At 45.7% G+C, this 23,189-nt stretch overlaps 1 protein-coding gene across 1 annotated transcript in view; it reads left to right on the forward strand.

Moving 5' to 3' along the window:
• glp2r (glucagon-like peptide 2 receptor) overlaps positions 1-23,189 on the forward strand; it is an 80,407-nt gene that overhangs the window by 15,802 nt on the left and 41,416 nt on the right. The window contains exons 2-6 of the mRNA XM_078225976.1: positions 1,338-1,428; positions 13,327-13,431; positions 15,938-16,062; positions 19,406-19,512; positions 22,394-22,550. Of these exons, the coding sequence (XP_078082102.1) occupies positions 1,338-1,428; positions 13,327-13,431; positions 15,938-16,062; positions 19,406-19,512; positions 22,394-22,550 (585 nt within the window). The remainder of the gene's footprint in view (positions 1-1,337; positions 1,429-13,326; positions 13,432-15,937; positions 16,063-19,405; positions 19,513-22,393; positions 22,551-23,189) is intronic.

Consider the following 23,189-nt stretch of genomic DNA (forward strand, 5'->3'; position numbering starts at 1 on the left):
TTAATACTGACCAAATGGTATCCAAGGGTGACATAGTGGCACAGTGGTTAGCACTGCTGCCTCACAGCGCCAGGGGCCCGGGTTCAATTCCAGCCTTGGTTGACTGTCTGTGTGGAGTTTGCACATTCTCCCCGTGTCTGGGTGGGTTTCCTCCAGGTACTCCAGTTTCCTCCCACACCCCAAAGATGTGTGTGTTAGGTTGATTGGCCATGGTAAATTGCCCCTTAATGTCAGGGGGATTCGCAGGGCAAATGCATGGGATTACGGGGATAGGGGCTGTGTGGGATTGTGATCGATGCAGACTTGATGGGCTAAATGGCCTCCTTCTGCACTTTAGAGATTCTATGAACACCCTACAACAGAATACAATCCCTAAAACAGAAATCCTGAATTTTCTATAAAAATGGCATTCAATTACCTAAAACCAACGAAACCTGATTACATAGTAGATTGGAGCAGGAATAGGCCATTCGGCCCTTCAAGCCTGCTCCACTATTCATTAAGATCATGGCTGATCATCCAACTAACCGGAGAAAATAGCATCGCTATGAACTTTTTTTGGATACAACAAGTAAGGATCTCTATCTACCTGAAGACGGAATTACAGAATGTGAACTACAGAACATTTATGGGAATCCATGTTTTTAAAATGGAATTTGACATATTCATCTTGTGCTGATGGTTAAGATTTTCAATTTAACATTAAAAACAGATCAGTTTAACGGGAAGGTGAGATGGATGTTCTGAAATAAGAATCATTTGAGTGCATGTAATGATTTGTTTTGATTTTTGCCTTGTCCAAGCAGTCAATGTTGATTTGAACTGATCAAATCATCTAAAGGTTTATCCTTAACAAATGTTGAGAAATGTTATTGAAAGGAAAACGTCAAAGGGATAGCTTAGTGGGATCACATTCTGGGATAACCTAGTAACTTGGGAAATTTAAATAATATTGCTCGCTACAAAATAGCGTCACTAAAATTAACTGACTTTATTTTGTGAAGTAAATTGTTGAAACATAGCCTTGAGAATAATGTTTTAAGAATTTTTAATTTTTATCCTGCATCATTCTCCCAACGTAGCTGACCATATTTTTTGAGAAAATTAAATAAGAACCAAAGATATCATGCATGACAACGCACGGGTTGAAGACTAGAAAGAGAGATAAATCAAGGAGTAATGTTTAGGTATTCACTTCAGCTGCAATTGAATGCATTGCTTTTCACACAAATCAACCTTACAGCAGTCATCTTCTGCTTCAGTAATTCGTAAAGAATTTACTTATTTAACTTCCTTACAGGGACTTGTTTACATCTTCCATCCTGTTTATTCTGCAGGTCAGCGGCTCGATGCTGGAGGACATGATCAGTAACTGGTCCTTGTATAAAGATCAGTGTCAGCAAAATACCAAGGCCAGTAATAACACTGGTGAGCACCCTAACTTGACTATAAGATTTACTTATCGCAAAGTCATTCTGTTTAAAGATTTTAACCCCTGCCTTTTTGGAAGAAGCTTCTCTTGAGGTGAGCGTCTTTCTGGGCCCCGGGTCTGTGTGAATTCTTGAAGCATTAATACACTTTGCTTGATGTTGCATCCTCCTTTGTCCCCACAAAAAAAGTTTATTTATTAGCCACAAGTAAGCTGACATTAACACTGCAATGAAGTTACTGTGAAAATCCCCTAGTCGCCACACTCCGGCACCTCTTCTAGTACACTAAGGGAGAACTTAGCACGGCAATGCACCTAACCAGCACGTCTTTTGGACTGTGGGAGGAAACCGGAGCACCTGGAGGAAACCCACACAGACATGGGGAGAATGTGCAGACTCCACACAGACAGTGGTCCAAGCCAGGAATTGAACTCGGTCTCTGGCGCTGTGAGGCAGCAGTGCCAACCACCGTGCCACCATGCCACCACAAGTCTTAGCTTCAGGATTCTTCATGACCACCAGTTGTCAGAAGATAAGCACTCGAGCAAGGCAGAGGAGGTAGTGCCCCCACCCCCTCCTCCCAAAGTGCTCCTCCTCAGCCCCCACCCTTCACTAGCTCTACCGCCCTGTAATAAGTCCTCAGAGGCAGAAGTCCTTTCACCAAAATCCCTTTATTTACAAGTCTGACAACAGCATACAGAGTGTTTTCAGTTAGCAGTCTGCACTAGGAGTCCCAGAGGAACTGACACACCTGGTTAAGTACAAAGCAAGAGGCTCCCTGATTGGCCCACCAATTTGGCCCCTAATCAGGGAGTTCATATTCTAACAAGCCCGCCTCAATTGCCTGATTAAAGTCATTACACACCCCACCAAAACAATTGTCCATCTTCCCCTTCTATGTGGTACTTATCTGGTACAGATAGAACCTACTAAAAATACAATTCAACGGGATCCTGCTCTGGTTAGTTTGAACGTGTGCCAGGCAGTACAAATTTGTTCAAACATTTTGAGGGTACAGATTTCTGATACATAAGACTGTTGATCTCAACTATTGATCTTCACCCTTCCTTGTGTGTCATCTCTCCTCACACAAACACTGTGGCCTGAATTCTCCAGCTGTTCACGCCGGTACGATTCTCCGCTGTGGGGTGATGTCAGTGGGATCAGAGAATCCCGCCGTTAACAAACAACGTGCCACCTCCCAACAGTGGGAAACACGTGGCTGGGAGGTCAAAGAATCTCACCCAATTCCTCTACAGGGATAGATGGGCGGCACAGTAGCACAGTGGTTAGCACTGCTGCTTCACAGCTCCAGGGACCTGGGTTTGATTCCCGGCTTGGGTCACTGTCTGTGCGAAGTTTGCACATTCTCCTCGTGTCTGCGTGGGTTTCCTCCGGATGCTCCGGTTTCCTCCCACAGTCCAAAGATGTGCGGGTTAGGTTGATTGGCCATGCTAAAATTGCCCCTTAGTGTCCTGAGATGCGTAGGTTAGAGGGATTAGTGGATAGATATGGGGGTAGGGCCTGGGTGGGATTGTGGTTGGTGCAGACTCGATGGGCCAAATGGCCTCTTTCTGCACTGATTCTATGATTCTATAGTCTGATACGCCTTAGACCAGATTCTTCCATGAGAAGATATTTTCTCTGAAGCAGGTGAATCAGATCCTTCCAATCTTTTCCTTTTCCAACAATTGAACGTACAGCATGGCCTTTTTCCAATAATCAGACACGACCCATTCAATTGAGTTCAGTCAACTTGAAAATTCCTGGCACTTAATATTCACAGCACTCTCGTCAGGGGCGAGGGGGGAGGAGGGGCGGGGGGGGGGGGGGGGGGGAGGTGGGCAAGGGTCATGTTTTCAGTTGTTTGGTTGAAAAGGTCATTATTTACCTCAATTACAAGTCTCAATTTATAGAACGAGAAAGAGATTGCACATGTAACCAAATATTTGCAAATTAGACTTCCATGGGTGATACAGTGATTAGCAAATTCCTAAAGGCTTAAAATTACTATTAGTTGAGAAAAACTTGTGAACAATTAATATTCATCTGATATTTTGTGAATTGAGTTTGAATGCTTAATATCTTAATTAATTATAATAATAGGAAGACCATCATTGTAAAATTTCACACATCCATCTATTAATATCAGGGAATGGCACGGTAGCACAGTGGTTAGCACTGCTGCCTCACAGCACTAGGGGCTTGGGTTCAATTCTGGCCTCAGGTCACTGTCTGTGTGGAGTCTGCACATTCTCCCCGTGTCTTCGTGGGTTTCCTCCGGATGCTCTGGTTTCCCCCACATTCTGAAAGACGTGCTGGTTAGGTGCATTGACCCAAGCAGGCACCGGACTAGGGGAATTTCACAGTAACTTCATTGCAGAGTTAATGTAAGCCTTACTTGTGACTAATAAATACACTTTCATTTCAAGCCTGTTCACTCAGCAAACCACGATAAAGTGTGACTAGGCAACCTCATGGTGCTTTATCTCAGAAAATAACACCTGACATTTGTCTTGTCCTGCACAATTGTGAAAAGGTCCATTGTTTGCACTGTGCCAAGTTCCTCATTTATATGAGGAAACATTGTCTATCCGAATGTCAAAGATTTTGCCTAGAGTGCAACTGCAGCAATCCCAGTCTCCATTCCTGCTTTGTACTGTGTCCATTGTTCCAAACTGGGAGGCAGCAGGGAGTACCACAATTGATTGGAACAACCATGGGCTAGGAAGGGGGGAATAAAAATGAAGACTCCTAAGTGTTGAATTTGTGGGAAATTCACATTGGTTTTCTCAGTGGGAGCTCAGACTAGAATCTCCCACACTCTGTGCGATGCAGAGGGCACCAGCGTGAATATCATTAGATTTCAGGGGGCGGAAGGCTGAAACCAGCGCGCCTCTGCACTTGTGAAGTGGCCCTAAACTGTCAGCCTCCCTCTTTGCCGGCCAGCTTGATCGCTGGCCAGCCCGGGACCACCGCAGTGCTGCCCCCTCAATCCCCTCACAGCCAGATCCTGCCCCCCCCCCACCCCCGACTATTCCTGGGCCCAACCCTGACCCCACCGCCAGCCTACTTCGATCTCCAGCACTGCCCCCCCCCACCCCCCTCCCCCAGTGATGATCCCCTCCCGGAAGGCAGACGGCCCCCACCCACCCTGGCCAACTCCCCCTCCCAGCAGAGCACACCCCCCCCCCCCAACCCATCCCAGCTAGCCCTGATCACTACCCTCCCTCCTGCCCCAATCAATCCCAACGGCAGAGTGGCAATGGGGACACCCCCATTTGTCCCCACCCCCTTGGCACTGCCCATGCCTGGTGGGCATTGCCAAACTGCCCCATGGGCATGGGTACTTTGCCATTTGGGCAGTGCCAGGGGCCACAGGCTGGCACTGCCATGATGCCAATGCCCACAGGGCACCAACCCCTCCCCCCCCCCCCCAACGCGATCGTTTGGAGGGTCCTGATTGCCCCCTTTCACTCCAGCGAAGTCATCCCGATAGTTCCCCGGAAGTGGGGACCCACCTAAACCCCACGAGAGCAAAATACTCTGGAAGGGTGGGAGAGGTTAGCACGCCTGGAGAATTCAGTCCTGGGCCCACTAATTGCATTTAATTTACATTTAAATAAAGATTTAAATATCTTACCTTTCTTCCCGCTGGTTTCCAGTGCGGATCTGACGGCGCCAGAAATCCAACTCTGGGAGGTGCGCTCGCGGCAGGAACTCATGAGCGAATCAAACGCATGCCTGGCTGTGAGATTCTCCCACTCCGCTGCGCTAGAAAATTAACTCAGTGGGGTGGGAGAATCGCCCCCAGTGTCTCCGATTCACAACTCAAGTGCAAGAAGGGCAGAATTTGTTTTAGCCATGATGCTTCTCATGGGCGATTGACCTGGCAACAATCCAAAAAAATCTGCCCACATTGACCTCCTTCTTACCCCTATACAATAAGATGTGAGATGGTTGGATGTTGTTCCAACCTCACTGGTGGTGAATGCCATGCAAGCCATGGTGTGATTCAGGAGATTAGAGGAATGAATTCAGTAAGGTTGAACCAACAGTTAAATAAGGAGATAAACAGAAAGTCCATTCATGATTTATTACGCACTGAAAGAACTCATTAGTTGGTTTCAAGGGCTAAGTTTCTAACCTTGCTCTCCCATGAAGTAATCGCAGCCACCAGGACACAACCCTGCTTTAGAAATTTTGTTCCATTCCAGATGTGTTTCACTGTAATCAGCAATACATTAGAGCCCGTTCTGACACATTTGTAAAGAACGGCACCGTGGCTCAGTGGTTAGCACTGCTGCCTCACAGCGCCAGGGACCCAGGTTTGATTCCCGGCTTGGTTCACTGTCTGTGTGGAGTTTGAATGTTTTTCCCGTGTCTGCGTGGTTTTCCTCCGGGTGCTTCAGTTTCCTCCCATAATCTGAAAAACATGCTGATCAGGTGTATTGGCCATGCTAAATTCTCCCTCAGTGTACCCGAACAGGTGCCGGAGTGTGGCAACTTGGGGATTTTCACAGTAACTTAATTGCAGTGCTAATGTAAGCCTACTTGTGACTAATAAATATACTTTACAATTTTTATTGGCAAACGTGTTAGGTCTGGCCAGCGGCCAACTGCCAGTTCCGAACTTTCCTGATGAATAGGTGTTGTCCTGAAAGACTCATCTGCATAAATTTGGTGTGAAGTGGGTTATTAATTTAATTAATTCATTAAACTTTTGTGCAATGAATTTAAACACTAAGACAGTCAGGTCCAATGTGCATCTGAAAACCGTTCCTTGGTGGACAAGGTGACCGACTAGAAATATGAAATCTGAGAATGACCACACATGTTCCACTGTTGATCTTTTATGATTGTTTAATAGTAACAATAATATTGAAGTGAGTTGTTTTAAATATTGGGAGGACAAAGGCTGCAAGTTCCAAGTGGGTTCAGATTGTTATTCATTTTTTTCCAGATATGCACCGTAGTACTTGATGATTTTATGGCATTAGTTTTGTTTTTTTCACAATGCAACACTGATTCACACTGAGGAATTTTGTGGAGTAAAGCTATGCTTTGTTCAGAGAGTTCTGTGGAGTTAGCCAATGACCTTGGCATGTTTGTCCATAGATCACTGAAGGTGGAAAGGCAGGTAAATGGGGTGGTGAAAAAGGCACATGGCACACTCATCTTTATCAATCTGGGTATAGATTACAAAAGCAGTGAGGTCATGATGGAGTTGTATAGGACTTTGGTGAGGCCACAGCTGGAGTCCTGTGTGCAGTTCTGGTTGCCACATTATCGGAAGGGCATAAACCCGAGAGGGGGTGCAGAGGAGATTTACCAGAATGCTGCCTGGGATGGAACATTTAAGTTATGAAGAGAGGTTGGATAGGCTTGGGTTGTTTTCGTTGGAGCAGAGAAGACCGAGGGATGATGAAGCTGTTCAAGATTATGAGGGGCATGGACAGGGTGCATATGGAGCAGCTGTTCCCCTTAGGGTGGTGAGGGTCTGGAATGCGCTGCCTGAGAGGGTGATGGAGACGGGATTCCTCACATCCTTTAAAAAGTACCTGGATGAACACTTGGCACATCATAACATTCAAAGCTATGGGCCAAGTGCTGGCAAGTGGGATTAGGTGAGTAGGTCAGGGCATTTCACACGTCGGTGCAGACTCGATGAGCCAAAGGGCCTCTTTTGCACTGTAGTAATCTGTGATTTAAACTAGTTTTACAGCACATTTCAAACAAAGATTTGAAGTTTCAATTGCAGCAAAGTGCACTCAACAGTAACTTGCATCGATCCAAGGAGACTGAAAACAAGATATTTGATTCAGTTCTCATTCCTCATTAGTCTGGCAAAGCTGATATTTATTCCGCATCCCCGGTAAAGTCGATCTCCAGCAGTAATAGTTTGCCATCATAATGCTGGAGGATGGGAAACGGGTTGTGGGTGAGACTCTAACATGTTACACTGTGCTGTCTGCAGGCAACATGCTCCATCGAGGTTCGGACATAGCGGCTCCTCTTTTATTACCATCCTGGGTCTTAGCTTTGATTGTAATTAGTTAGGATCAACAGAGACTGATGGAGGCAAGGCTGTTGGTAAATGTTAGCTTTTATTAAACATTCTTCTAACTGTATACATGGCAAGGCTTAGCACGAGGCTTCACACGCAAACATCATTCAGTGAGCACTTGGTTTAAAAGTTTTAAACTTTATTTATTAGTGTCACAAGTAGGCTTACATTAACACTGCAATGAAATTACTGTGAAAATCCACACTCCGGCGCCTGTTCAGCTACACTGAGGGAGAATTTAGCATGGACAATTCACCTAACCAGCACGTCTTTCAGAATGCGGGAGGAAGCCAGATCACCCGGAAGGAACCCACACAGACAGGGGGAGAACGGGCAGACTCTGCACAGACAGTGACACAAGCCAGGAATCAAACCCAGATGCCTGGCGCTGTGAGGTAGCAGTGCTAACCACTGTGGTACCATGCCGCCCTATGCCACCATGCTGCTCTGACATCACCGATTATGTAGATTGTCTATTTACATCTTTAACAGTAACCTTTTACACTACTTTTCCCCCGTAGTTTCTGACTCTATTCTGTATATTCTTTATATTATCCTACATCTCCCCAAGTCTCTGACTTTATTCAATACATTGGGCACGATCTTACCAGCTCTCCGTGTGAGAAGCCAAAGGGTGTGAAGCCTATTAACATAGAATTGCCTACATTACTATCCACTTACCGGGTTTGGTACGGCTGCTTCCTCCTTCTCCGGCGAGATGTCACACCGGCGAGAAACACCAGTGCTCGGCAGTAGTGGAGACCCGGGTGCCGTGGCCAGTCTGAGGGGAGGGGAGACTCAGAGGTGGTCGGGACCAGGGCCGGGCAGTGCCATCAGTGCCAGCCTGACAGTGCTGACTTGTCACCCTGGAAGTGCCTGACTGGGCACCATAAATGCGCCAGGAGCAGTGCCACGGGGTGAGGCCTGAGTAGGGGTGAGGCTCTGATGGCAGAAGGGGGAGCTATGCACAATGTCGGGGTGATATGCGGGAGGGCCTAGGCAGGAGGAAGCTGCTCGAAGAGGGAGCTGCTCAAGGAGGGCAGCTCTGCAAGGGTAGGGAGTGGTGGTCGTGCAAGGGGGAGCACTGCAAGGTGGGTCATGCAAGGGGATGGGGGGAGAGGAGATAGACAAACTATGGAAGAGAAAAGTTGATTTGAGGTGGAGGTGGTATTGTAAATTAGAATGGAATTGCTTTGAAGCAAACCAGCTCCTCACTGAGATGCAGCTAAAGTTTGCTAATGCTCCAGGTTTATCACAGCTCTAAGATTTATTTTGGACAAAAAAGCTGAATTAAGAAAAAGGAGCAGCATAGAATGAGGATATTATTGGTTGAACTTTTCCATTAACTGTTCAGTTCTAAAATAGTCATTCATTTTTGTTTGAAATCGCTGTTAAATGGCCATGATCTAATGTGTGCCGTGAGTAACATCTCGAGCACATTGAATGTGACATCTTCTAAATTCATTGAACATTTGACCATCTATAATGTGACCGAAACCCATCCATAAAATGTCCCTATCTACTTTGTCACACAGCTGTCTCACTTCCTGTGTAACTCAATAATGTCGATCCTTCACTAAGAATAGAAAGACTTAATTGAGAGACAAATTGACTAGAATTCTTAATAATCAGTTACAGTTACAAGAATTAGATAAATGACCAGCCAGGAAATGGCCCCTGGTCACTTTGTTAGACTAGGACATAGAACAAAGTGCACAAACTGTGCAGACTTGTAGTATTTTGCATGTACCTTGCACCTTAGCAGCTGATGAAATTGTTCCTTTATGTTCTACCACAAATGAATAATTCACAATGTAAGAGCTTCTTAATCCTGGCCAGGTAATAATGGGGGCAATTCTCCTCAAAGAATTCTAAATGTTGAATTTGTGTGAAAACTGGAGTAAATCATGCTGTTTTTTTCAGCGGCAATTTCAAAGTGAATCTCCCGCACTCTGTGTATCACAGAGTGCACTAGCGTAAATCACACTGAAAATCAGGGCCTATTCCCACCAGAGAGGCTGGCAGCATCGCGCTGAGCGACCCCCTGCGCATGCACCGATCTGTCAGCACTGAGATCAGCGTATGGACAGTAGCAACATACTGCCAGCTCCACAACCCCCACATCGCCAGCCGTGCGATCCTTCCCCCCATGGCCCGATCGCTGACTCCCTGGATGTGTCTGGGCCAGCCTCACCCCACCTCCTCCTACCCTTGGCCCATCTTTATCTCCCCCCACACCGCCCCGCAGCCCCCATCTCCCAATTCCTCCCCCCCGCCCCCTCCCCCCGCGGTTCCGCTGGCCACCGCCCCCCCCCCCCCCCCCCCCCCACCCCACCCGCCCCCTCCCCGCAGCTCCAACCTTCCCCCCAGCAGGTTGACCTCCACCCCAATGCTCATCCCCAATCGCTGGCCTCCCTCCCTCTGCCACTCAGCCCAAGTGCAGAGTGGTAGCAGGACCCCCCAACCCCACCAATTGCCCCCATTAGGCCCCACCCCTCATTAGACCTCACCGCCTTGGCACTGCACAATGCCCAGTGGGGCGTGTCAAGGTGCCCCCGGACATTGGCACTTTGCCCCTTGGGCAGTGCTGGGGGTCCAGGCTGGTACTATCAGGCTAGCAATGCCCAGGGGGCAACCCCTCCAGTGCCCAATCCTCTGGGGGGTCTTGATTGCCCCCCACCCCCCCTTCACCCAGCAGGGTTGGGTTGCCAGCTCCCTGCAAGTAGGGAACTACTGTAAACCCCGCTGGAGTGAACCACTCCTGGCAGCGGGGTGTGGGGGGGAGACGCTAGCACACCTGGAGATTTCAGTCCCGGGCAGCCAGGCATAAACGGCAGGAAAATTCCAGCCTTGATGATTTGAAGATTGGAAGAACATGCAACTAGAAAAGGCCATTTAACCAAGCTGATGCCACCTTTCATAGAATAATAGAATCCCTGCTATGCAGAAGGAGGCCATTCGGCCCATCAAGTCTGCACCAGCTCTCTGACAGAGCACCTTACTCAGGCCCTATCCCCGTAACCCCACATGTTTACCCTGCAGATTCCACTAACCTCCACATCTTTTGGACACTAAGGGGCAATTTAACATGGTCAATCTACCTAACCTGCACATCTTTGTTTAAATGCGGGATTCTTCTCTCTCCTAACTTGACATCAAACTGTAACCCTCAACAAAGGATCACTTCAGCTCCTTGTTGGTTGTGTCAGCAGTATTGTTGCTTTAGTCAAGTAAAATGGTAGAGACAAATGTTCAGCTAGCCGAGGTATAAAGAAAACTAAATTTCTCGTGGGGACCAAGACTAAAATAAAGGTTGAAATGAGAGAAAGAAATCAGACTAAAATTAATGTTGATTGCAGGACTGAAACAATGGGGCAGCACGGTGGCAGAGTGGTTAGCACTGCTGCCTCACTGCACCAGGAACCCAGGTTCAATTCCCAGCTTGGGTCACTGTCTGTGTGGAGTTTGCACATTCTCCCCATGTCTGTGTGGGTTTCCTCCGGGTGCTCTGGTTTCCTCCCACAGTCTGAAAGACGTGCTGGTTAGGGTGCATTGGCCATGTTAAATTCTCCCTCAGTGTACCCGAACAGGCGCCGGAGTGTGGCGGCTAGGGGAATTTCATAGTAACTTCATTGCAGTGTTAATGCAAGCCTGACTTTAAATGAAGCTTAAATTGGTGAAAAAAGAATTCATTGTAAATAAGGTAATATTTCTTCCCAGGATATTGTAATTCCTTTCAGATTCAGATTAATCAAATCTTCGACAGGAATAAAGGAACAGGTCATAAACCTTCCTTTCCACTCTTGGCACTTATCTGAAAAGGTTTATTTTAGCACAAAATCTACTGGGGGCTACTTCTGAGCACTCACAAATAAAACAATACCAAATCGCAAGGTCTATGGCGCTAAAATTTCAAATGTTTTCATAGAAATCTAATTGGTAGATAGTCAACTCATTGAATTGACAAATCCAGAACTGAACCAATTGCCCTTTATGTTCTATTTACATTGAATTGACTTTTATTTGCAGTCAGGCTGGATGACTCTTATTTTGGGGATGATTCTCCCAACCTGCTGCACTAATTTTTTAGCGTGGCGGGCTGGGAGAATCGCACGGCGGGGGGGGGGCATTGTGCAGGGTTCCCGCAAGCGTTTGCGCCCTGCTAGCGTCTCCCAGCACCGGATTTCTGGCGCAGTCTTTTCCAAAAATCGGCAGGGAGGCGAAAATAGCATTTAAATGATATTTTAAATATAATTTAAATGCTATTAGCGGGCCCGGGACTGAATTCTCAGGTCCGCTACCCTCTCCCACCCCGCCAGAGAGTTTCACTCCAGCGGGGTTTACTGTAGATCCCCACTTTTGGGGAGCTGGCAGCCTGGCCCCACTGCAGTGAAGGGGGGCAATCAGGGCCCCCTAGGAGGTTGGGTGGCAGAGGTGTTGTGCCCCCATCATGGTCAGCCTGGCAGTGCCAGCCTGTGCCTCTTGGCACTACCCAAGGGGAAAAGTGCCCGTGCCCAGGGGGCACCTTGGCACTGCCCACCAGGCATCAGGCAGTGACAAGGGGGTGGAGCATAGGGAGAGGGGCCTTGGGGGCGGGGCTTAGGGACAATCAGTGGAGGTAAGGGGGTCCTGCTGCCAGTGTGCTATTGGGATGGATGGGGGTAGGAGGGAGGCCAGCCATCGGGGCGGGCTGGGTGGGGGGGTGTCTGTCGGCAGGAGGGTCTGCTTACGGGGGTGTCTATACTGTAGGGCGTGGGGGGGCATAGGCAGTGCAGGGGGTAGTGGGTAGGCTGGAGAATGGGGCAGTCTGGGACGAAGGGGGTCAAAGCTGGCCTGAGAATGGTTGGGGGGGCCACAATCGGGCCATGGAGGGGGTTGGAGGGGCAGCACTGCAGGGGTCCCGAGCTGGCCAGCAAACGGGAGGCCGACAGTTCAGGGCCACTGCGCATGCGCAGAGGTGCGCTGGTTTCAGCCTCCCGAGCAGGAATAGGCCCCACCCCTGAAATCTAATGATATTCACGCTGGTGACCTCTGCAGTGCACAGAGTGTCGGAGATTCTAGTCTGAACTCCCACTGAAAAAAACGTGAATTACTCCAGTTTTCCCTCGAATTCAACACTTAGAATTTTTTTGGGAGAATTCCAGCCTTTATATTCAACCTAAGCAATGTATCCACATCCATCTCACCAACACACCGTTAAGGACACTGAGAATCAACCTTCAATATGAAAGCCCTTCCATTCCTCAGAATGAACGTTCTACATCAGCGAACAGAATTATGAGCAATAATTCAGTCTGAAACTCTGCGGTGTGCTGTGTTACAGGAGATACAGAGTAACAGCTCCATGGCAATGTCTTCCACAGTGCTCCCACAATCTACCGTCGATTCACCCTCAGACCCTCAAATCTGTAACACCCCATTTCATATAATAGCCATTCTCGTGAGCCTTTTGTACGATTGCTGCCAATCAGTGCAGTTTATGTTGTGGATTCACCTGTACTAGAGCTGGATTAAGTCTGCCCCAACTCGTGTCTCTTGAAATGCAAAATGAATGATCAGCAATGCAAACTCTGCTACTAAATCAAGGCCAGAATTCTCCAGCCCCGCTGCCAGCAAGGATGGAAAATTTGACGCTCAGCCAAATCTCCATTCACTGCAGCGGGACCGGAAAACCCCACCCATGGGTGAGGTCGGAGAATCCGGTCCAGGTCTCTGATCTTGAAGTTTAAGAGCCATAAAACTCAACTCTCTGTATTTGTTTTAAATTATACTTTTAGAAATTTTGCCTGCAATTCTTTGAATAATTTACTTACATTTGCTTCCAAATAGGGGTATTTTGCAACAAAACGTTTGACCAATTTGTCTGCTGGCCAGAATCGTACCCGGGGAATGTGTCAGAACCCTGTCCCTGGTACCTCCCTTGGATTAACCCAGGTAATCCTCAAGTAAAGCTCACTTCATTTCTACAAATCTTTTAGTCTTGCATCTATATCAGAGGGAAAGGAAAAGTATTTATAAATGTTATTCACCTTTTGTTCCCACTGAGCTCTGTGCCAATAGCAACCAATGCAACTTGAGTCAACCATCTCCAAGCAATTTAAGTCTTCCAACGACTGCAGTCAACTTGAGTCAGCCATCTGGGGCAGCACGGTAGCGCAGTGGTTACTACTGCTGTCTCACAGCACCAGGGACCCAGGTTTGATTCCCGGGTCACTGGCTGTGCGGAGTTTGCAGATTCTCCCCGTGTCTGCGTGGGTTTCCTCCGGGTGCTCCGGTTTCCTCCCACAGTCCAAAGATGTGTGGGTTGGGTTGATTGGCCATGCTAAATTAGCTCTATTGTCATGGGGATTAGCAGGGTAAATATGAGGGTTTGCGGGGATCGGGCCCGGGTGAGATTGTGATCGGTACAGACTCGATGGGCTGAATGGCCTCCTTCTGCGCTGTAGTGATTCTATGATTTTATGATCTCCATCTCAACATCCCTCAGATAAGAAACCGAAAGCAACCATTTGATATCTTCCCTTCTGAGTGTTGTGAGGGTCCTGACCTGCCTTGATGCTAACCCTCAGAAATGCTGCTTCGAGTGCAGTCGGGCAACAATCAAGCCCATCTCATACCACATCCCCCCACCCACCGTGCCCACCCACCACCAGCTTTCCCCCTCACCACCCCATGGCACGATGCGCCGATACACCTGCATCATCAGCCTGTTTGATTTTCGAATACACTGCAACATTAAAACGTCAGTATGTTTTTCCAAAATGAATATGTTTTGCAGTCAGCGCATTATTCAGTCAATGCCGGATTCTCTGAAGCGTGCTCCTAATTTCTGTATCAGTGATTGGTGGCCTGCGTTAAACTCGCTGCTTGCAGAATTTAATTACAAGAGAAGGCAGCTTTAAAAGTAATCTGTGCACACTGATGCAAAGTGCGATCGTGCTGCATGTTCAATAAGCAATCAAACAACAATGGAGCTCTATGTCAATCCAACCCCAGATTAATTTCCTCTGTCACAATATTGGAGACATGAAGATGCGAAAGAGTAATAATTCACAGGTCCAACACCTAATAATGAGTGTTGCCAAACAATTTAAGTATTCCAACCACTGCAACCTAGCTTGTTATACACAGGCCAACTTTTGAATAGTCACCATGTTGACTTTTAATCCGAGGCACAGCATTCATTCGTAACACCTCTATTGCTGCCCCAGTTCAGATGAATTAACTCCAGGTGATAGAGGATCAATGTCCTTCACCTGCGCCACATAAAGCAGCAGTTACCGGCTAAGTAAATACTTTACCTGCTCCAAAGTTTCTTTGTTAGTGTAGTATAAAGGGTTAGTGCAGAGGTGGATGCCTTCCATGGAAAGGATTGTGGAGAGAATGCATCCTACGCATCCTCAAAGAGAGCTAAAAACACAGTTGGAGATTAGCGCCACCAGCGCAAGAGACAGTCGGGACTTGGGGTGGGGACAGGAGTAGGATGGGTGTGTGAATAGTTAATGTTACTGAATAGAACAAATGGGGGAGATGTAGTATAATGGGTCAATAGCTATGATGCTAACAACTGGAATACATTGTCAGTGATGTCAGATTATCACTTGTAACTGGAACCTGAGGGGGAAAAACAGTTCTAATGGAGCCCTGCTAATTTCCTGTCTGTAAATAGTGTAAACAGTCAATAAATGTTCACTTGTTTGCATGAGCATTGTTTCCAGCTTGCTTCCATCAAAGACACCCAGTTGTGCCAATAATAGTTAGTAATATATATCAAACATATGAACATATAAAATTGATAGATAGGAAAGAATTAGCGAGTACATCAAAGACTGCCTCACATCCTATAATGACCAGAACAGCAGTCGATGCACTTTTCAACCACTTCGCCTCCTCTCTTGTTTTGAGTCATGTAATCTTGTGGGAAAACATTGAAATATCCAAGGACTAGTCAGATAAATATCAGAGGGTTGGCCAGATGCGGGGCAGCACAGTGACACAATGGTTAGCACTGCTGCCTCATAGCGCCAGGCACCTGGGTTCAATTCCTGGCCCTGGTCACTGTCTATGTGGTGTTTGTACATTCTCCCCATGTCTGCGTGGGTTTCCTCTGGGTGCTCTGGTTTCCTCCCACAGTCCGAAAGACATGCTAAATTCTCCCTCAGTGTACCCGAACAAGCGCTGGAGTGTGGCGACTGGGGGATTGTCACAGTGATTACATTGCAGTGTTAATGTAAGCCTACTTGTGACTCCAATAGATAAACTAAAAGATGTTCTGGAGAAATAGTTGCTTTCCCCTCAGGTAAGCAAAACTTGTTCAAGGCGAGTCTTCAAACTGTAATTCCGTGCCATCATCATTGATCATCTGCCTATAATCTACAAACTTTTAAAGCTCCGTGTTTGTGCCTCCAAACTTCTTCACCTCCAGTTGCCTCTCTTGCAGGGAGCACACAAAGGGTCTACAGGTACTGCCTGGACAATGGCAGTTGGATGACACACTCAAATTCCACTGATATCTGGCGGGATCATTCTGAATGTTCCAAAGGCAATCAACATGCTCAGCAGAAGGTAAGCTGTTGAGATATTTGGAAATTTGTTTTACAACAGAAATTCCTGTTTCCTTGGTCACCAAGAAGGAAGGACTATTCTGCATATAGATTCCATCTGGACATCCAGTCTATCTGCTTCCCATTCTGTCAGAACTTCGAAAAGTGTTAACTTTAGTACAGCACCCACTTTTAATATTCATCATATCTGATAGTCTTTTACTGTAAGGAGTGCATGTCCCTATTTGTTCTCAGTCTCTCATGAACTTGCTGAATCAGCCTAAGTAGGGTTCCGCTGCCATGAAGTCTGGTTCGTATACGCGTCCATTATGTTCTATTGATTCAGTTGCTCTTCTGTTCCACTGCTATGCTGTTCACTGGATGCAAAGTGTGTTAGAAGTTTGGAACTCTTCCAAAAATGGCAACTGGTGCGAGATCAATTGTTAATTTTAAAACTGAGATAGATTTTTGTTATCCAATGGTATGGAGGCAATGCTTCCAAAATTATTTTCCAATATTCATTTTTCATACTTGAAATTTAACGCAACCCAGGTGCCAACAGCAGCAATGAAAGAACACAGTAACATTCAGTACATAGAATCATAGAATCCTACAGTGCAGAAAGAGGCCATTTTAATAAGGGAATTAATAAGGGGATCAGGGGTTATGGGGAAAAAGCAGGAGAATGGGGATGAGAAAAATATCAGCCATGATTGAATGGCGGAGCCAAGTGGTCTAATTCTGCTCCTATGTCCTATGGTCTTATTTGGTCCATCGAACCTGCACCGACAGCAATCCCACCCTGACCCTATCCCCATAACCCCATGTATTTACCTTAGCTAGTCCCCCTGACACTAAGGGGCAATTTAGTATGGCCAATCCACCTCACCTGCACAACTTTGGAGTGTGGGAGGAAACCAGAGCACCTGGAGGAAACTCACGCAGACACGGGGAGAAAGTGCAAACTCCACACAGACAGGGACCCAAGGCTGGAATTGAACCCAGGCCCCTGGTGTTGTAAGCCAGCAGCGCTAATCACTGTGCCACAATTATTAAAGTTCATGTATTATAGTGATGTAACATTATGCACCATATAAATGTGAAAGTCTGTGTTTTCAAAGTACTTGGTAAAAATTTTATTATTTTATGTCATTACCAAGCCTAATGAGACACATGGGAATGCTGTGACACAGTTTCTCAAAATCTGGCAATGTGCTCCGATGTGACATCCTGGATTGATCGATATCACAATTTGATGCAGATAAGTGTGCTAAATCCAGATTCAAACAAATAAAAAAGGAATCATCACTTTCAATGGGCGTATTGCGATGTCAGTATGGTTGGTCTTCACACTGAAACAGAATTCTGAAACCATCTGTCACCATTCATCTCCATGACACTCATGATGGCAAATGGCTAGATACTCACACTGGTCACTTTGTTCACTCCCTTCACAATAAAGCCAGGTCTTAAACATCACTTGGATGTAAGGTTTCAGGAGTTCTCTTCAGCTGCTATCTCAATTGCCTCGAAGAGTTGGTGAATTGGGAATGTTGAACACAATGATGCACAATTACCACCCACATCTTCATCTGTTACAGCTTACCCTCTGATTTCAGCTTCTCTGCCGTTTGGCCATTCGCACCTCCTCTTCTCTCTATGGACTGCCATTAGCAGCTTTTCCTGTTGTTTTTATGGTTATGACTCATCTTTCATTCCCTCACCCTACAGTATAAATATCTCCTACTTTCTATGCCTTTTAGCTTTGACAAAGGGTCATCTGGACTCAAAACGCCAGCTGTTTTCCCTCCTTACAGATGCTGCCAGACCTACTAAGATTTTTCAGCATTTTCTCTTTTGGTTTCAGATTCCAGCATCCACAGTAATTTGCTTTCTTGCACAATTGCATCAGGCTTTCAAACACCCTAACCCTAACACAGAAATAAGGCACAGGAAATGCTTTCCTGGCCAGAGTTCACAGCTCCTTCACTCCTGGTAATAGTCCCTTGAAACTGGTTTTGACAGTTTGGAGACAGTGAGACTTTTCCTCCAACGTTGAACGATCATTTTTCAAACAAAACCAGCGATCTTCAGTGAGTGAGGCATCTGAGTGGGTTGTTGCAAAAAGTAAACTCATCAGTTTGGGGTAAAAGTCCTCCTCAGTTTCGAAAACCGCTGAGTGCCACAGCTCCGCACTTACAACGGGATCCTTGTATCAGCAACTGATGAACACAAATCGACTACAGGAGGTGTCTGTTTGCTTCTTGGTATCAACACCAATTCTCTTTCTCAAATGATCCACATGTTTTATTACACACCAACCTTCTACTTCGACAATGTTGTTTCTTTCCATAATTTTACCAGCCATCCATGTCGGTCCTGCTGCAAAGTTCCTGACCAGGACTAGCTCATCAACTTGCAAAATGCTACCCTTCTTCCTCCATTCATGGTTTTGCCTCAGGGAGGCTTGTCTACTCTCCTCAGCAGATCTGAAAATACTAACTCCAACTGGGTCAACAGATGACATCCCATTAGGAACTCGGCTGGCGTGACCCCTGTGATTGTATTTAGCGTGTTATTGTAAGAACATTGCTAAATGTAAAGGCAATGGTCTGTAAGCTTGCTTCTCCATCGATAATTTGCATGCTTGTACAGCTCGTTCTGCTAACCCATTGGAAGCTGGGTGATAAGGTGCTGAGTGAACATGACGAATACCATTTGATTTTTACAAATTTCCGGTTAGGCGAACCGTTTATAGGTCCATTGACCTCGGGCGGGAACCTTTGGCATTGGGGCGCTCATGACCGGAAAATCCCGCCCAAGGCCTGCAATGGTTCAGAATGGAGGCCGACCAAAGCCTTCTCAAGGGATGAGTAATGAATGTTTCCAGCATAACTATAGGGTTCGTGGTGGGAGATATAGGAAGGATATCAGAGGTAGGTTCTTTACGCAGAGAGTGGTTGGGGTGTGGAATGGACTGCCTGCAGTGATAGTGGAGTCAGACACTTTAGGAACATTTAAACGGTTATTGGATAGGCACATGGAGCACACCAGGATGATAGGGAGTGGGATAGCTTGATCTTGGTTTCAGATAAAGCTCGGCACAACATCGTGGGCCGAAAGGCCTGTTCTGTGCTGTACTGTTCTATGTTCTATGTTAACTCAAATCCTGAGAATTAATGCAAAACAGTATGCGCCCTAGTCCTCATCTAGATTTCACAACGTGTATTTCGAAAAAAAATTGACTTCTGTAACTGGGAACTTGTATTTATTAGAAAATCTTGTTGCTGGTTAGTCAGAACTACAGGGAAGCACAACTCATACTGTTCTTAATAATGATATGTTGTTTTGTCACATCTTTGCAGAAAAATCCGCATGGGTTACTGAAAGCATTGCAATTGATCTACACCGTGGGTTACTCTCTCTCACTGGCCTCCCTCTCACTGGCTGTGTTGATACTACTGTGGCTTAGGTTTGTTCTCTGCTCATATCAAATACTCTTAAAGTGTACTTGGGCTAAGATTATAGCTTGAATTTGTTATGTATAATGATACTATTACAGCTTTGCTGTCCTATTTCTTGGCACATGAGGCTAGGACATACTGATATCATGGTATAACATCAATGCTTAATAGGGGATAAATTCCCTTGCATGACATGGACCCCATTGTCCCTTATTCCTGACTGTGTGTCATACAAAGGAACTGTCTATCACGAGAGGCCTAATAGCATGACAGGATGAGATGAAAAATGGAGTAAATTAGGACATTGCACAAAGCCATAACTTTTTCTATTATTATAAAGATCAAACTGCACTGTGTACCAAGCTGGTTATACATAGAAGCATTTAATCCCTAGGGGCAGAAGGAGGCCGTGAGGCTCATCGAGTCTGCACTGACTCTTTGAAAATGCATCCCACTCAGGCCCTATCCCCTTAATCCTGTGTATTTGCCATGGCTAATCCACCCACCCACACATCCCTGAACACTGAGGGGCAATTTACCATGGCCAATCCACCTAACCTGCACATCTTTAGACTTCCCAGTTATAGAAGAGGGAAACGGAGAACCCAGAGGAAAACCACGCAGACAAGGGAAGAATATACAAACTCCACACAGACAGTCACCCAAGGCTGGAATTGAACCCAGGTCTCTGGCACTGTGAAGCAGCAATGCTAAACACTGTGCCATCATGCCGCCCTTGGGACATCTCGTGGGACATCTTGAGGTCTGAGTAATATTGTTAAGATCCTTAGTACTCACTTTTATCGAGCATGTATTTATGTATTACATGTGAAGTCAGGTGAAAGGCATTAAATACAATTTCTTTCTTGAACATGAATTGGGATTCCGAGTTCTATTGTTCAACAATGACATCCCTGTTGTGGATGAGCACAAAACATACCAATTACAACACCCAAAGTAGAGCTATTTTTGCCCAATCAAATCTATGCACATCATTGCTGCATCAAAGAAAAGCTAATGCCACTGTGCTGCTTTCTCTCTATCCTCCTTTTGTTCCTCTTATTTTTGGTAACACCATTTTTCATAGAAATAGAGAACTTAGGAGTAAGTGGAGGCCATTTGGTCCTTCGAGTCTGCTCTGCCATTCATCACGATCATAGCTGATCGTCCAACTCAATAGCCAAATCCCGCTTTCTCCCCATAACCTTTGATCCCATTCGCCTCAAGTGCTATATCTAGCCTCCTCTCGAATACATTGAGTCTGCACTGACTCTCTGAAAGAGAATTCCACCCAGGCCCCATCCCCATAATCCCGTGCATTTGCTATGGCTAAGCCACCCAACCCACACATCCTTGGAGACTAAGTGACAATTTACCATGGCCATTCCACCTAACCTGCACATCTTTAGACTGCGAGAGGGAACCAGAGCACCCAGAGGAAACCCACGCAGTTTAGTTTAGTTTAGTTTTAGTTCATTTCAGTTTAGTTTTAATCTATTCATTTTTCTTCGGAGTCCTATTCTTGGGTGGTCCCTTTTTTTAATCTAGTAATCTAGATATAACTCTATTTTGTAAACTGTTAGCTCATTTTGAACATTCCCTACTGCTGACCCATTTCCATTTTCCACCCAGTTCGTTTGAGCCATATCACTTCTTAACTCTTCTTTCTTTGCCTTTCCCCAGTTTGGTGGTCCTCATTCTTCATTAATCTTCACTGTTTTCACATCAAACCTAACTGTGTTGTGATTGTTCCCTTTGCCCTATACAGCTTTTTCTTCACAGTTTCATTTCTCTGAACTATATAAAGAAATGTTTATTTTCTTCATTGGACGAGAAATATTTTGATCTCAGAATTAATCTTGGATATATTCTTAAGAAAAAAATCCATGGATCTCATGCAGGAATAGAATCCTCCCTATAATACAAACATTCCTCCTGTTCACTCCCAAACCAGAATTGTGTTCCATAGATGGGGTTAAAGAGATAAGGCCTGAGTGGGATTGTGGTCGGTGCAGACCTTGATGGGCCAAATGGCCTCTTTCTGCACTCTAGGGTTTCTATGATTCTATGATTCCATATTGTGAACTTTGCTTCCAAGTTAAGGTATTAATTTGAGGCAAGTGAAATTATTCCAAACATGTCCTCAGAACTGCTCCTCAAACTGGACAGAAGATTTAGCAAATGTTATAAATATTGTGTAAACTAGCAACCAAGGCCAACAACGTCCTTCGTGTGTCTATGTTAATTAACCTATTAAAGATATTGGGGGGGGGGGATGGGAGGGATGGCCTAGCGGTATTATTGCCAGAAACTCAGCTCATGTTCTGGGGACCCGGGTTCGAATCCCGCCACGGTAGATGGTGGAATTTGAACTCAATAAAATCTATCTGGAATTAAGAATCCACTGATGGCTATGAAACCATTGTCAATTGTCAGAAATGTTCACTGATGTCCTTTAGTGAAGGAAATCTGCCGTCCTTACCCGGTCTGGCCTACATGTGACTCCAGAGCCACAGCAATCTGGCTGGCTCTTAACTGCTCTCCAAGGGCAACTAGGGATGGGCAATAAATGCTGGCCAACCAGCAGCGCCCATGTCCCACGAATGAATTAAAAAAATATTAAATATAAGGAAATATTAGATAAAAGCAAATTACTGCGGATACTGGAATATGAAACCTAAAGAGAAAATGCTAGAAAATCTCAGCAGGTCTGGCAGCTTCTGTAAGGAGAGAAAAGAGCTGACAAAGGGTCATCTGGACTCAAAACGTCAGCCAGTACTGGAACAAGTATATTGGAAGATTTTCTAAGAGAATGCTTGTTATTTGTATCTGTATGGAAATTGCGTTTTTAGATGTAATCTTGACTTCTTTCCCGGTTCGTTGCTGCAGGAAGTTGCACTGCACTCGAAACTACATCCACATGAATTTATTTTCTTCCTTTATTCTGCGAGCATTGGCTGTCCTTGTCAAAGATATTTTCCTGAATAGCACTTACTCCAAACATCCAGACGATGAAATGGGATGGAAAACCTTTTTCGACACTGAGGTAAGCTTGATATCCTGATCTTCTTCCCAAGTATTTGAAGCCAACAAAATCACCTTCGTCTATAAAAGCAAAATGCTGTGGATGCTAGAAACCTGAAATAAAACAGAAAATGCTGAGAAAAACTCAGCAGATCTGGCACCATCTTTTTGTCATTTGTGGGACATGGGCCTCGCTGACAAGGCCAACATTTATTGTCCATCCCTAGTTGCCCTTGAACTGAGTAGTTTGCAAGGCTAGTTCAGAAAGCCAACCACATTGCTGTGGCTCTGGAGTCACATGTTGGCCAGACCAGGTGAGGATGGCAGATTTCCTTCCCTGAAGGACATTAGTGAACCAGATGAGTTTTTCCGACAATCGACAATGGTTTCATGGTCATCATTGGATTCTTAATTCCTGATTTTTTTTTTATTGAATTCAAATTCCACCAACTGCTATGACGGGATTCGAACCCGGGTCCCCAGAACAGAGTTTCTGGATTAATTGTCTAGTGATAACACCACTAGGCCATGCCTCCCTCAAGGATTTAAAAAGAAGGGATAAAAAAAGTATGAACTTCCTCCGGACTTAAAACGTTAACTCGATTTCTCTCTCCACGGATGCTCCCAGACCTGCTGAGTTTTTCTCGGCATTTTCTGTTTT

The sequence above is a fragment of the Mustelus asterias genome, chromosome 12 (assembly GCF_964213995.1).
Source record: "Mustelus asterias chromosome 12, sMusAst1.hap1.1, whole genome shotgun sequence".
NCBI classification, from domain to species: Eukaryota; Metazoa; Chordata; class Chondrichthyes; order Carcharhiniformes; family Triakidae; genus Mustelus; species Mustelus asterias.